This window comes from Limanda limanda, chromosome 1 (assembly GCF_963576545.1).
Source record: "Limanda limanda chromosome 1, fLimLim1.1, whole genome shotgun sequence".
NCBI classification, from domain to species: Eukaryota; Metazoa; Chordata; class Actinopteri; order Pleuronectiformes; family Pleuronectidae; genus Limanda; species Limanda limanda.
The window spans coordinates 25,489,005-25,504,587 of record NC_083636.1 but is presented as its reverse complement, the minus strand read 5'-3'; the positions used below and the strand labels follow the sequence as shown (position 1 = coordinate 25,504,587).

Here is a 15,583-nt window from a genome sequence, read left to right as displayed (position 1 = left end):
ACATAAGGAGCTTCTACGACCCCCTTCTGAATAAAACAGATGCCAGGACACTGTTTCTCCCATCACACATACATACACATGTACAGTGCATGTAAATGCTCCCTGAGGGAAGATGCTTAAGCACATCTTTTATCTTAAGCGGTGGCCATATGGTGAATAGTCTCTCCTGTCTCCCCTTCAGCCACAGCAATCACATAAAAAACTGCAGCTCAGTCACGCCAGACGTATCAGTTATATACTCATAACACATGAGGTTACAGACGCTATTAAAAAAAAAAGGCTCATGGTAATAACTGTGGTAATACTGCATTGACAGTTCAAAGTTATGGAAATTAATAAATTAAACTGTGACACAGAGAAGGGTTCAGGAGGAAAATGTGATTTTTTTTTTGTCTTACCTGATCTTCAGTCAGAACAATCAGCCGGGTCACAATAACGTTCACAACATTTCCTAGACTGGCATCACGGTAAAGTTTGGCAACCTGACCTCCAGAAAAGAAGAAAAGACACAAAGTCAGACAAATTGTGTCCATATGTCACAACATCCAATCTGCCTTCATAACGTACTTTCAGTGGCCACACTAGTACAGTAATCAGCAAATATTTTGATAATTGAATAATTGTTTGAGACATTATTAAGAAAACTGCATAATATTTGCTGGTTCTATCCTCTTCATTGTGAGAATTTGTTGTGCATGTTGTTACACTGAATGTTTATCAGACAAAACAGGATATTCAAAGCCCTTACTTTGGGCTGCTGGGTGACATTTTACAAACAATCAAACAATTAATCAGATAACCTCAAATGAACGGATAAATAAGACAGGACAACATGACCAAAAAGTAGGATCAAACTTACAATATTCATTACAGACAAGATGTAGTGCTCAATGTCTTTGCGTCCATGGTAACCGACCATCATTTTATCAGCGACCACTAGCGTCTCCACAAAGCGCTCGGTGCTGACAGAGCGTCTCTGTCTGTGAGTGCTGTTCGAGCGCTCGCTGTCGGTTTGGGGAACAGGGGACGAGTGGACAGGGGAAGTTGTGTTATGCTGGAAAGGTGCACTGCTTTCAATGAGGTCTGTGGACGACAGGGAGACAACGACAGATTATTGTAAATAATGAAACAACAATTTACACCAAGATCATAATGCATCATTTTTGTGAGAGAGCTAGTTTGTGTGTGGTTGATGCACATAGGGAATCTGCCCCTTTGAACCTTGCGGCTAAAGCTTTTTGCTTTATGACCCAGATGCTCTGGGAAAAAGCTATAAGGTGGTACATGTTAGGGCATGTTAGCTTCCTGGCGATGACAGCCTTTGCTGTTTCTTATAAGACCTTGGCCCAAATACCTAAATATCCACCTGGTTCTTTTTCCAATTCGTCATATCTCAGCAGTCCGAGTATTTGGGGGCACTGGGTTGTCTATATTTCAAAATCTGAACATGATTATTGGCTCTATAAATAGTATTTGTTCTTCAGTAAAAGTCAGAGCCAAGTTCGCTTTATGCAGCGAAGTGCTTTTTATGAAAGCTGGAGGGAGACTTTCTCCAACAGGTTGAAAGGTGTCCAGGCCAGCAGCAACTATAGCACACAAGAGGCCCGGTCATGTCTACCAGAACCTGGGCCTAGAACCAAACCAGCACTTCCTCTAACCTACTATGTATAGTTCTTCCTTTACGTCAGTTCTACCCACACAGAGTCCAACCCAGATGGAGGTTCACCAACCTGAAATGCCACAGCTGAACTCCTGGCTATGCTCTTGCGGTGAGGGAATGGCAGACATTTTATAAATAACATGTTGCTGTGCTTCTTCCAGGTTCCATTCGCTGGAGGTGGTGGAGGATATGTTCTTTAATGGCTCTATTAAATACTGTTCTTCCTCTGTTGTTATAACACCATGCTTGGAAAGAAAACCAATGAAAGAAACAGGTTACAAACACAAGCAAACATCAGCATTGAGGTGAATGCATATATCTAAACAATGCAGTGGGGGGGGGGGGGGGGGTACATGTTTAGTAGTTATTATTTTGTACTTTCTATTAGAAGGAAACCAACAATTTTACACATGACGTTCAGTTGTGTGTGTTCAGACAGACTGCAAAGCAAACTTTAGATTCGATGTGATGCATACAAACTGCAAAGTGAAAGCTAAAGTCACGAGTTCTGTTACAAAAATCCAATTTTGTAGCTACGCTAATAACTCAAATTTAACTACGACATAATTTTGTAAATGTTAGACTGCATACATACAACTAAAATAGTTGAAAAGATGGGATTTATAAGAGTGTTGTCGAGTTGTATGAATAAAACTGACAATGATGACATCATTAAATCTACTGTAGGGAAGATTTATTGAGAAAGTTGATTTCAACAACTCACATTGGATGCTGTGCTCAGCAGATAGCTCACAGGCTACTGATAGCTAGCTACTGCTAGTAGGCTATTGTTGGCTAGTAGCTAGCGGGGTGAAAACAGCCTTTGCTTTCACACCCTCAAGAGTTGTAAAAAATTTCCTCTGTGGATAAATGTAAATTATACATTTAAATATACTATTATACATTTCCGTAACTCTGACAACTTAAGCTGAGATAACCCTGATCATTCTGATTCTTAATTTTGATGATGTCATCTCTTTACAGCAATCTGACACTAAAAGTTGTAGCCATAATGTTTGCCATATGTGTACAAACATGACAAATGTTATTAAGTTGCATTTTGGGAAATGTAGGATACAGCATTTTTTAAGTAAGACTTATACTTGGGGCTAAAGATCTAAATCTTTTGGCATTCCTTGTACATTGTATCTGCTGCATGACTCAAAGTCTTATATAGCTGGAGTACCTCTTCGAATAATATATGTCCATTCATGTAATCTCCTCTTTCTGATAGGGCACATGCACTGGTACCCCAAAGAACCTATATTAAAACATTGTTCTCTGCCTTCCAATGCCAATAGAGAGAAGTCCTTTACAAAAAACGTTTGTACACAACAATAGTTTGATTTTGTGAAACCCACAATGACAGTAATAAACCCCACATCACACTAGCAAACAGAAACATATTAGACTTTTTAATGGTGAGTGATGTCAAGATCCCAAACTGTGCAGATCGCTGATTACATTAAAGTGCAGACACATTTTTGTCCATTTTTGGTGTTCTTAGAAAAAAGGGCAAACACTAATTCAATTTATGATACTCGTGTGGGCCTTGCCAACACATTTGGCTTCAGGTTTTCTCCACATGATTACATTTGACAATAAGAAGCAGGGCCCTTTTTTTCCTTCTTTAGAGTTATTCTGAAGCAAGGAGGGATAGCGGCTATTAAAATTTCTTCCAATTCCTTGATTAGCAAAGAGAAGCTGGACAGTCACACAGTCTGAGGATAAAATCCTGAGGACTAAACGCTTAGACAGGATAATTAGATGCCTTGTTAGTGGTGTTCAGTTTTGTTTTTGAAAAGACGCTTCGAAATGAGGTAATATGTATGAGTTAGGCACGTTATTTTACAGATCACAAAAAGGATCAACTGAAGAAATGTGAGCTGAACTACTGAGGCTTTTAAAATTAGAGCCTCAAGACTGATATTCAATGGACGGATTGGAGAGAAAAGCCCTGATGCAGAACACTCACGGATAAGCGTGATGATGTGATTTCTCTACATGAGCATCACCTTGTTCTGAGCTGCAGACTCGGTGTGCCAAGTGGAAAGAGGCCAAGATCGTGTTAAGCAAACTACAATTGGTCTAATCCTCTGGCCGTGCCTCTGAAAGATTGGCTGACATGAGAGCAGCACAAGCTAGGTATATATTCTGACATTAGTATTAGTAGGGCTTTGTTTGAGGTAAGTAGTCGGTACTCTTTGTAGCACCAAGGGCTCTTAGAGAGTGGGAGCTGATTACATTTAATAATAATTCCAACACCACATTGTACTTACCAGGCCCTTGCAGTTGCTGAGTGCCACTCTGGTCGTACTGCGCTGATTTTGCAAGAATCCCACATAGTGACAGTTATCTACCATGTTATGACGCCACTCCAGCCCTTCTTTGCCCCAGTACTCCACTGTAAAATGTTTCGACACCAGGTGGGGGTTGAGTGTCAGGTTTAAGTGAAAGTGCTTTCCGTAGGCTGACAGTCTGTAGAACAGCCGGGACTCTGGAGGGTCCGGGTCCAATGCCGGCACTGGTCCCATTATGGGGTCTACGGCCCCCCGTCTCCGTCGGCCCGGTCGGTGGTGCTTCACAGTGTAGCTCAGGAACTCTCCATTTTCATCCACCCGCACCGGGACAGTCAGCTGGAAGTGCTGCAGGTTGGACAGGAACTCCTCTTTTAGAGGAGAAAAGGAAAAGAAAGGATAGAGACGAGAAGATGATGTGAAAATGAACATACAGATACAATAAAATCTCCCTGTCCACATGTCAGCATCATACCTTGAGAGTTGTGCGAAAGTCTGTTGACGCTTTGAAATTCAGAAGCAGCCATCACCACCAGGCTCAGTGTCCAAGTCAGCGTCTTCCACAAAATTTCCATAATTCAGGGAAAGATGTGGCATGGGGTGGGGGTAGAGGGTGCTACAAACGGGTTAAAAGCACAGGGTCGGTCCGATGCCACACCATAACAAGTCCATGGTTTATCTCCTTCACTTAAAAGTTCTCGTTGTGCTCGAGGGCTCATCCGAGTCTCAGATTTCTCCTGAAGGCGAGCATTTCCACATCCCACTGGCCTCTGAATTCATGTCAGCAGCTGGTAGAAAACACCGTAATCCATCAGACACAGTGACTCTCAGGTGCAACACCAAACAGGAAGCTCTATATTGGGAACTTGTCTTGACCAATCCATCTGCATTCCTGTGAAGAAAATCAATCAGAGGTTAAATGATCTTCTCTCTCTCTCTTGGAATTATCGCTCACTCATTTTCAGATTGTCGTCTGTTGTGGAATTGAGACCAGCAGTTGATTTGTCGGTTTGTGGATCAACAGAAAATGTACTGGTATCAAAATATTACTACCAAAAATTCGTTTCAGCTTTTCAACATTTAGACTTTGCTGCTTTCGCTGTTTGTGAAACATGTAAAACATTGTTGTAAATGTAATATTGGTTTCTGATGATGACCTAATGCACATTTTCCACTCTTTTCTGAACTTTTATGGACCAAATGTTTAATCAATTAATAAACACATAATTGGCAGATGATCAGTAATGAAAATTAGGGATATATCTAATATTTATCTTCAATATCTATTAATCCAGGAATCATTTTGTCAAAAACAAAAGCCACAAAATCTTGAAAAAACATGCCAAGATCTGACCAAGACCCACAAACCCAAACATGTTTCATTTACAATGTAACAAACCCAAAAATATCATATCTTCACATTTATTTGGCTGGATTGCTGCTTAGAAATTGACAGAAACGATCAGGTGATTAATAAAATACATTTTCTGTTAGTCAACTGGTCGATTAATCAACTGATCATTGCAGCTTTAAGGGAACAGTCACAGCTATATAGTCTGTGGTAAATGAATGAAAATCCCTCACAAAGTTCATCATCATTGAGTTGCAATTCCTCAGTCACCACGTCTTTCAAATCCAACATGAAATGTGTCTCTTCAAGAACAAACGACCAGACTCTGGCGACTTTCCTGCAAAGTGACGCTTCCCTATCAATTAAAACATCGATCACTGGAGATGACAGGTTCATGGCCAGAGACCTGTATGTGACAAAAAGCAGGTTCCACCGAAGCGAAACAACCACACTATAGGAGAAGCATAAATCTGACCAGTCGACACGATCCTAATCTGTGCAGGTTGTGGTTTTACTCACTGACGCGTCTCACGGCAGCATGCGCCAACGACACCAGTATAAACAGACGTCAGCGGGATCCGGGCGATAGAGGGATGGTGGCCGGCGGAAAAAGTGGCCGGCTGACAGCCAGACAGCCTTTTGGAAAGCAGCAGTCTGTGCTGAGCCCTACATGTGGAGCTGTGCACGGAGCTGCAGTGCTCCAGACACAGACAGCGCTACCTACTTGGCCACTCTGACCCAGACAGTTGGCCGCTGGCCCGTGTGCATTGCACCGGTGCCTCCTCAAACACAACCTCCGAGAAGCGTCTGTGGACCACAAACCGACCGTGGGGTTTGCTGCAAAAAAGGCGTGAACCTCCCTTTGTCGGGAAGTTTGGGTTTCTGGTTTGTTAAAGTTAGAGCAGCCGGACGCGGACTGACTTGCAGACCTGCAACGGTGCAAAACTGACACCCTGCAGCTGGAGAGACTGTGCGTAAATGTCTCCAAAAGTACACCAACCCTGACACTGCATGCAAAGGAACTCAATGAGCGGGTCAATTGGTTTGCAAACAATGTCCGCTTCCCTGAGAGGATTTAAATGCTCACACGAATCTGCCTGCCGACTAGAAAGAAAAGTGCCCGGAAAGAGACCGTCCCTTACTGAACAGACGGGGAGCGTAACGGGAGAAATGTTACCATGCTCATCTTCCTAGTGTCAGCTCCGGTCCAACTGGGCAGGGAGAGAGCTCAGGACACAAAGACTGGGACGTTTCCGCAAACAGACAGACCTCCTCAGCTCTTCTCATCTCCTCCTGGACTCTGCCATCCTCTGGGATTCTCCCTCTCAGTCCAGCAGCAGCAGCAGCAGCAGCAGCAGCAGTATCTCTCACCACACACTGTCCCACGCACACACACACACACACACACACACACAAAGTCAGCCTTTCAAAGTGTTGGATCTCCTCCAGGGTCTATTTCCAGCCCATCAGTCGTCTATATAATCTAGACTTTGTGTTCTTGCTGCTGCTGGTGGTTGTTGTGCTGCTGCTGTTGGCACAGATTGGCTTAAAAAGTTAGTTGAGGTTGCGGAGGGTGTTGTGCCACAGTCTCTCTCTCTCAGCGCGCAGCAGCAGACCTGCCTCGGGGAGACGTGCATGCAAACACCAGCACAAGTTGGCTCGGGGCTGCTCCTCCTCACTACATCTGCACCGGGCCGGGTGTCCCAGTCCAGGACAGCTTCAGATTGGCAGCTTTTTTTTCTTCTTCTTTTTTTTTTTTTGTTGCGGCTGGGTTTTGGGGGGGTAGGAGAGGGGGTGGGGGGGTTGACGTCAGTGCAGATGTGCCTCTCTCCCATCAGCTGTGCGCATGTCTATCTGGGCTGCCCTGAAATAACACTTCAACCTCAGCGCTGGAAGAAAAATAACCCTACACGAGGAGAGAGGGGTTTAACTTTCAGATCATCAAGGCCACCTGATTACTTGAGTTAAAGTGGCAATAAGACATAAGTACATTATAAAACTTTATAAATACACAGTATATTAACATTATACATATGATGATATAGAAAAGTACAAAGATATATTTGCAACACTCTCAGAGGTGTGAGGTAGCTGATTACCAATGACCACAATTGATTACTAATTACAATTTGAAGAACTTGAAGTTGAGCACTGCACTTGTACTTGAGTAGGCTAACCTTATACTTCTGGTCCACAACATATTTTACTTTTTTAATCCCCGACATTTGTTCAACAGTTGTTTGATTGCTGCTACTTCAGACAAAAGTTCAAGTTTGTTCATAATTAATATCATAAATATGCTGGCTGGTCATCAATCAAAGAACCCAACTGTATCTATTGATATTGAGAGAGTCAGGTATCTCTTAGTTCAACAATTTTGTTTGTGTTTAAAAAATAATTGGACTATAAATGCTACTATAACAATACTGTATCAGTAATAATAATCTACTGAGATATTATACAGTATAAAATAATATAGAAATGTCTGAGTTACTTTAACCACATTTAATCTAATACATCTTCTTTAATTAAAAATAGTCCATAGCAAATATAACTCTTACATTCAAAATGTAAATTAAGTTAGAGTACTGAAGTAGTGATGATAGACAAGTATTGACGTATGTGTATTCAATTTCGAGGTACTTAGTATTGTAGAGCTTTGCTACTTTCTACATGTACTCTATTACACTTTATTTACCTGTCAGATAAAGACTTTTCCATAGCAGACATATCGTGATCCCATATGATTCCCTGTTGCAGACTAACTCATACTTACTGTAATATTAAGTTGTTAAATTTGGCTCCATCTGGACAGTATTTAATGCTGCTCACATTTACTGCATCAGCAAGTAATGTAGTTTGGCATCTGCACTTTACTTGAGTATTTTCCATTTTTGCTATTTGTATGTGTACTCCACTTAAATTTTCAGGAAAGTTTTCATTTTTTACTCAACTATATGAAACCAAGAATATCAAACCCGCACCCTGTTTCACCTGCAGCGGTGGAGGCAGTATTCAGATTAATTTATTTTGAGCAATATAAAAGTACAAATATTGCCTTCAAAGTAAAGGTCCTGTACTGAAAATGTTGCTCAAGTAAAATTGCATAAGATTCATAAAACAAAAATGTGAGAAAAAAAATCTCCCCTTTAAATGTTATTGTAAGATGAGAATATTATTACTGATGAGTTCATGTGAAGCTACCACTTTACTGTTTAGCTGGTAAAAGTCAAGCAAATTCTTACGATTCTATACACTCTTGGGTGCTAAAATCTCTAGTAATGAATTATAATAATAAGATAATTATGATGTAAATGTATCATGCTGAATGTAAAATTGTATTTGTTTCTAGAGTAGGTAACTAGTTGCTGTGAATACAAAATAAGTCAGTGCAGTACAAAGTATAATATGTCCCTCTGAACTTCAGTGGAGTATCAGGTATGAAGTATTAGGCAAGTATTTATATTGAAGTTCATAAGGACACTGCCTAAGTGAAAACACTTAGTTATATTACATCACTGTTTATTTGAGACTCTAAAATCCCAATCAGTGTGTAGTTTGGGTCCTTGTCACATTGCAGATGGTAATCGCTTATTTCCTGTTTCACCAAAGAGACATTTCACCTCTAAACTTCTCATCACTATGATCGCCTCAAGCCCACATGCAGAGATAAACATCAGGGGGAAAAAAGATTAAAAAATGGAAGTAAAAATCAAAGTGAAGGGAAACCACTTTTGATGTTCTTCTTTCCTCTCCCTTTAATCATCTCACAACCCCTCAGACTTATCTGGTGACCCTGTGGAGGGGTCTGACCCCTATGATGAGAACCACTGTACTAAACTGTCTAACTGTATATTAAGTAGTGAAAAGTAGCTCCACCTCAGCAGCTACAACAGTAAAAGCTGCTGAAGAATGCATGCATCAGTATTAAGAATCCTCTGATGACACACGGTATAAGAATAACCAGTCCAAGCCAATACTTCTGCAGAATAAGTATTTTTACTTTAGATACAATGAGTACATTTAGCTTATCTTTTGTGTAAATATAATTGTCAATGCAGGAATTTTACTTGAAATAGAGTATTCTTGATGAGAATACTTCCTCCACCATTGTAGGAAAAAGCAGAGGCAAGTTCAAGTGAATTAAATCTTTTATTAAAGTGAAAGTGAGTAAGTAAGCACTTGTAGCACTCTGTCTGTTGAACTATTATATTATTGGTTTGTCATTACTGATGCATTAACATATAAGTGATACTTTACTTTCTTGTAGTTGGTCGAGGAAGCAGTCATTTTTTATTATCTATGGCATCAGGTTTTGTAAAGTGATCACAGGTTTGGTTTGCAAAACCTTGATCTGAGAAGTAACTCAAGCTGTCAGATAAAAGTAACTGAGTTAGATATAAAGCAGCATGAGATAGAAACACTCAAGTAAAGTACAGCAACCTCAAAACTGAACTTGAGTAAATGCACTTGCCACCACTGGTGAACAGTAATATCCTGCAGTTTAAATCTGGTGAACCGTGATAAGAGTGACAGAGAATGATCACCCAGCAACCACAAATATCAACAAGTAACAATATCAGGGGGAAAAAACCTATTCTGACATTTGTTTGGCACCAACTTTGAATTTAATTAATGAAAACTGATGTCATGCTAAAAACAACAATACAACACAGGTTTGACTGACATCAACTGTGTTGTATCTTGAAATAATCAATTAAATCAACGTATCAGGCTTCTCAGAATACACCCATTTATTGGCAATAAGGCCTCTGGTTTTAAAGTGTGGTGTCTGACACAGTGGATACATGCCCTCTGGGGAAAAGTCGTTTTGAAGGGTCTGCTGTAGTGCAGGCTAATGGCAACCCCGTGCATTTCAGTGTAATTTAGCCCTCGTCTATCTTTAGTCTGTCGGAAATTGAAAATCATGCCTATTCCTGAGCTGCAGTTACAGCTGCTCATTATGTAGGAGCCTGTATCATTACAGTCAGGCCCTCATTACTGTGCTCCTCCTGCACAGCCTGAGTGGGAGGCAGCCCAATGGTGGGAGGCAGCGCCACCGTGTGTCTGAAAGGAGCACAGCAAGGGTTTGAAATGTGGAAAGTTTAATAATAATGATTTGAATTTGTTTTTAAAAGAAAACCACCCTCAAACACTGAATTACATTCAAGTCTTAAACAGTGTGCCATGCTATTTCAGAAAGAATTTCAGTCCAGGTCACTCGCAGGGTTTTTCTGCTGATGTATGTAAATCAGGTCATGGTGTGTTGGTCATATAAATGTCCCTACTCTGAACATTAGACACAGTAAAACAATCACAGTGTCACTTTTGTTCAGCAGTGGACAAAGTATCAGCACTATGTAGAGATACTGCTATATTATAATTAAAAGTACGGAAGTGCTATCAGTAATAATAAATATCCAGAGAGTCAAGGTCATATTGTTATATATTAAACTACATTAATACATGACCTTTTATGGTCGTGGTTAGCACGGATGGAGATGACCGTTTTGTTTTTGGAACATCTTACACTTGGAAGTATTCCTGCTCATCACTGACTGCAACCATGTCAAACTGTGTCAAAAGTGTCTCGAGACATTGATAATGGAATAAGATTACTCTGACTTTTCGTCAAACGCCATATTAGTGACTTGGCATCAAAGTTCATCAATTTGCCGTTAAACACGAAATTACTGTAACTTCATGGTTCATGCTTCAGTCTCCCTCAAAAAAATACATTTGTGTAACAACATCACCCCCCTGAAAATATTTATATGGTTTTAAGGAATGTGCGTGACTAAATAAATGACTAGCAGCCCCTAAAGTGAAGCCCCGGCACTAAGATTGGCCGACATATACAAAAATCGATAGGGACATTTGTCTTTTCATGACAGAGAAAAATAAATCTGATGAACTTGTCCCTGGGCTTTCATTAGATCAACAAGATGGAGACTACCTCGGTATATATGATTCAATCACACGGTGTGACTGTGGCATGACATTTTGATGATTCGCCATTAAGAGGGATTTATTATAACTCCTCTGTGCATTGTTTCTTTCAGCCTCAAACCTCATTCACACATTCACAGTCAAGCCCTGATCAGATCCATATCAATATTGACTCATCATCACTGGCCACCTGCTGGCTACAGGAAGTGACATGTTTTAAACTTTGATGAACTGCTCGTGGCTGCTTTACAATATATAAGAGAACACTTCAGAGGATTCAATTAGCTAATAATTCTTTGTTGTCAGTTTGCTTTAATGTCACAGTGTCAGAGATGGTAGAATCCTTAAATGTCTTAGATGCAAAGACGAAAGCTTTTAGGGAAAAGAATGTTATTACCTGAACAGATCTATTAGTCTAGTATAGTGATAGCGATAGCTCCACCTACTGCCAAAAGGAGGTAAGCCTCGTGCGCTTGATCAATGATCTCTCTCTCAAATAACCGACAGGCTTCAAAATGCGTGTGCTCGTGCCCGTTCAGGTGCTACAACTTAGCCGTAGTTTATATAAGTATTTATATTGAATAGAATCATTTAAGTAATGAAGTACATCAGAATTGTACTTAAGTGTAATTTACGTTCATCGTTTCCTTCTCTCTTCACGCATGAGAAAAATAGTTTTTAAAAAAGTCCCTTTATTACAACAGGCTACTATGACGTAGGTTACAACTCATAGGTCTTTATCACTGTGGATATTTCGACACATCCCATATAGGAAAAGTACTGGTGTAAATGATGAAATTAATCACAGCTGAATTTCATTTATAATCTTCGGTTACAGGGGTCTGGCTCACTGTGACACTTATACTACAAATATCAGCTATTTAAAAATAATTTAATATAATATTGTTTGCTAAAAAGCTAAGCTTATTTTCCTGAAATGGATCTCTACTTGAAAAATATATCATCATACAAAAGCAATCAACAAAAAAAATATTTGAATTGCACAATATTAATATAATTGCTGATGCAATAGACCCAGTTAATAACGTTTTCATGTAACTTCTGCATTTTCAGAAAGCAGAAGTGCTTTTATTTACGTTAAACATTGTTCCTGAAGTTCAACCACAATGGAAATTTGCTGAGGTGTGTGTTTATTGCTGTATGTTTTCTGGGCTTGGTGTGTGTGGGTGTATGAAGGTGACTTCTTTGTCGGGAATATCTCTGCCCTATGAACCAATGATTACTCTGCGTTAGTCCCTCACTTTGACTGGTTATAAAGACTCACACTCCCTCGCCTTCTCAGTCTGTTGTCCAGTAGCCTTCGCTGTCAGCTTCACCGTCCTCCACCTCTTCAACCATCTGGTAAGATTTACCTTGTAACGACCTGGCCTGGCTGAGAATCCCAAATGGATTTACTTTCCTGCATGTTCCTTTCCCCTATTGTTTCATGTTCATAAGAGGTGTAATTTATAGTTATCTTTGCTGGGGGAAGAAACACAAGTAATGACCACATAACAGGCCACAGCTCTTCGGCATTAGGCCCAAGATCAGTGATAACAAACCCTTTTCTTCCCACAGAGAGACCTTTTTTATCCCGATCATGGCTGTGACCAGCCAACCAGGCGCGTTCCAGCCCTCTGACTTCCAGACCGGCGTGTGTGATTTCTGCGACGACTGTAAAACCTGTAAGTATTCAGCAGTATGAGTAGGGTTAGGACTGTACTCCACTCTACACAGCCAACCTGTGCTCCAGTGAAGAACAAAGGGAAAAAGCTTCAAGTGGCACATAACGATGCATTCAGGATCTTGCACAAACTACATGTTCCAGAGTTGATGCTGCCTGTCATGCTATGTTGAAGAATTGTATATATTAATATATTTGTTGATAAACTGACTTAAAAATGTAGTTACGGTACTGAACTGAGACTGTATAGGGAAACATTGGAACAGATCCTTTGTAATCACATGGTTTTATTTTATTGTTCTGTGTCTGGTTATTTTAGTTTTTTTTATATGCTGATGGAAACTATTTGTCTGAAATAAAGCTAAAGTAAGTAACACGTTTGTTTTTGCTCTTGTCACAGGCATCTGTGGTCTGTGCTGCTACATTTGCATGGGCTGCTCCATCGCCGATGACATGAACGAGTGCTGCCTCTGCGGTCTGGGGATGCCCATCCGCAGCGTCTACAGGACCAGATACAACATCAGAGTAAGTGCAGCACTCCCTGTTAACAAAGTAATAAAAAAAACAGAACTGTTAACTGTTAGGTAAGGTGTGGTAGTAGGCATGTGTTTCCAAACCAAGGGGCCAGACTCCATACTCCAATATCTGGTCACCAGATAATACTGAGGAAGCTGGAGATAATTAACAGGAGAGGAAATTATCAAATCTGTTTCTTTCAATTTCTGACTGACCTTCTCCTTTTTTCCGTTTTACTGTTTTGAACCGGGAAATTTTAATTTTTAAAGGATAGCTTTTTTATTTTCAAGTTTTTTTTTTATTATTATTTTGAGGACAGTCATCAAAACATACTCATGTGCCGTTGTGAAAACGTAGACACGTGCTGTTAAAAGATCACTTTACATAAAATAAAGCAAATGTATAGAAAGAAGGAGATAAAAATATAGAAAAATATATGTAGTTCTCTGTAGCAGCATTTATTTTGCCAGCCATGCTGGTGCCAACTTGCTGTGTATCTCAATGTTGGCCAGCTATGTCCGCTGGTCCAACACTTTGTTGTGGTCTAAGATATCTCAACAACTATTAAATTGGAATGGAATATGAAAGACATTTTGTAGAGACACTCATGGTCTCCAGGGGATGAATTCCCTGACTAAGCACCATCATTAGGTCAGAGGATTTATTCTTTAGCTTGTGTGTTCATACCAAACTAAGACAGTAAACATCATGAATATCATATCTGTAAAACCTCAACATGTCAGCGTTGTACTTGTTCCCCATACCAGTAATAACCTTGCAACTCATTTGATTCTTGCCACGACATTGTGTGCGGATCCTGACAAAAAACAAAAAAGGATTCCAAAGAACATATATGCGTATTCACATAGGGAATGACCTGATTAAGCCTTGGAGAAAAAAGTGTATAATTGCCTTAGTTGAGATGGCTGGAGTCACATGCACCAAAGGTTGGGTGTCAACCCAACCCCAGCCAACATTCACTCCCCACCTACTTTAACTGTGTAAAACACTGATAATCACATCCGGGCTGCACCCTCTCTCACCCACGCTCTTTGTTTCTAGGGTTCAATGTGTAACGACTTCATGTGGTCGTGGTGTTGTCCAGTCTGTACTACCTGCCAGCTGAAGAGAGACATTGACCGCAGAAAGGAGCAAGGCATTTTCTGAATGGGTGAGCGTCTTGGAGCCAAAACACCCCCACACATGCAACGTTTACCACCTCATGATGAATCAGTATGTTACATTTAGTTTTATGTAGCAGTTGTAAAATCATGACTCTCCTTTGTGCCTTCTAGATGCTGAGAAGTCGAGAATTTGCTTGGCCGCCATGTTGCTAATTCAGCCTGCTCTGTGTCTGCTGCAGTTGTTGATTTAATGCTATATTGCATTTTATTGCAGGATATTTACTGTGTGACTCTTTTAGTATGATTTAATCCTCTGAGGTCAATGACTGTCACATTCTCCAGCGAGTTAATCATTAGTCAGCTGGCCCCTTGATGGTGGAGAAGAAGCTACACAATCCGAAGTTACAATAAAGTCTGAATATCTGCGTTGTCCTGAGCAGTCGACTGTATGAGAAGATTCCTCTTGACTTCAGTTGTGCAGCATTACCATGAGGTTGACTGCAGACTTGAATGTAGAATGCAGAGACTTTTTTGCAACTTAGGGAGGGAAAATGTGAAGGAAATGGATCCTGATGAACTTTTTTTTTTTTTTTTGCTTTTACTTTTAATTTCACACAGGGCTGGTTGTTCCTTGTTTTGGTTCCTGTATTGTCCAATGCTGCGTGATTAAATCCTCGTTTTCAGTTTTGGTTCTCCTTTTTCACTGGAAAAAACTTTCTTTAACTAACCACACTTTCAGAGTGGATGTTGAATAACAGATTCATCAGTTTAGCAATAATCTCTTTTATTTGTTATTAAAAGCCTCTTTTTTTTTTATCTATGTTACAAGGCCTCGGCTATACAGATGATACTGATACATTCTTAGTTTTGGTGTCTTGAACTTAATAATAATGAAATTATGATTATTATTTAAAGCTACCACAAAATATTCTCAATTTGTGCAGTAATTCTTATTGTAAATGTAAGTTCAGATTTAAGTCAGAACATCTAATTACGATATCA

General features: G+C 40.1%; 2 protein-coding genes across 2 annotated transcripts in view; one reads left to right on the top strand and one right to left on the bottom strand.

Annotated features, from left to right (window-relative positions):
* The window catches only part of adamts6 (ADAM metallopeptidase with thrombospondin type 1 motif, 6), a 57,582-nt gene extending 53,050 nt beyond the window's left edge, over positions 1–4,532 (bottom strand). Inside the window, exons 1-5 of the mRNA XM_061077228.1 lie at positions 4,433–4,532; positions 3,940–4,328; positions 1,731–1,905; positions 860–1,083; positions 399–482 (exon numbers count right to left, since the gene is read on the bottom strand). Coding sequence (XP_060933211.1) covers positions 399–482; positions 860–1,083; positions 1,731–1,905; positions 3,940–4,328; positions 4,433–4,532 — 972 coding nt within the window. The remainder of the gene's footprint in view (positions 1–398; positions 483–859; positions 1,084–1,730; positions 1,906–3,939; positions 4,329–4,432) is intronic.
* An 8,020-nt stretch (positions 4,533–12,552) lies between these two features.
* LOC133011451 (placenta-specific gene 8 protein-like) lies at positions 12,553–15,264 on the top strand. The gene is made up of 5 exons (XM_061079184.1): positions 12,553–12,619; positions 12,836–12,942; positions 13,342–13,466; positions 14,520–14,628; positions 14,753–15,264. Exons 2-4 carry the CDS (start codon positions 12,858–12,860, stop codon positions 14,622–14,624), a joined length of 315 nt encoding a protein of 104 aa, XP_060935167.1. The 5' UTR covers positions 12,553–12,619; positions 12,836–12,857; the 3' UTR covers positions 14,625–14,628; positions 14,753–15,264.
* The last annotated feature ends 319 nt before the right edge of the window (positions 15,265–15,583 follow it).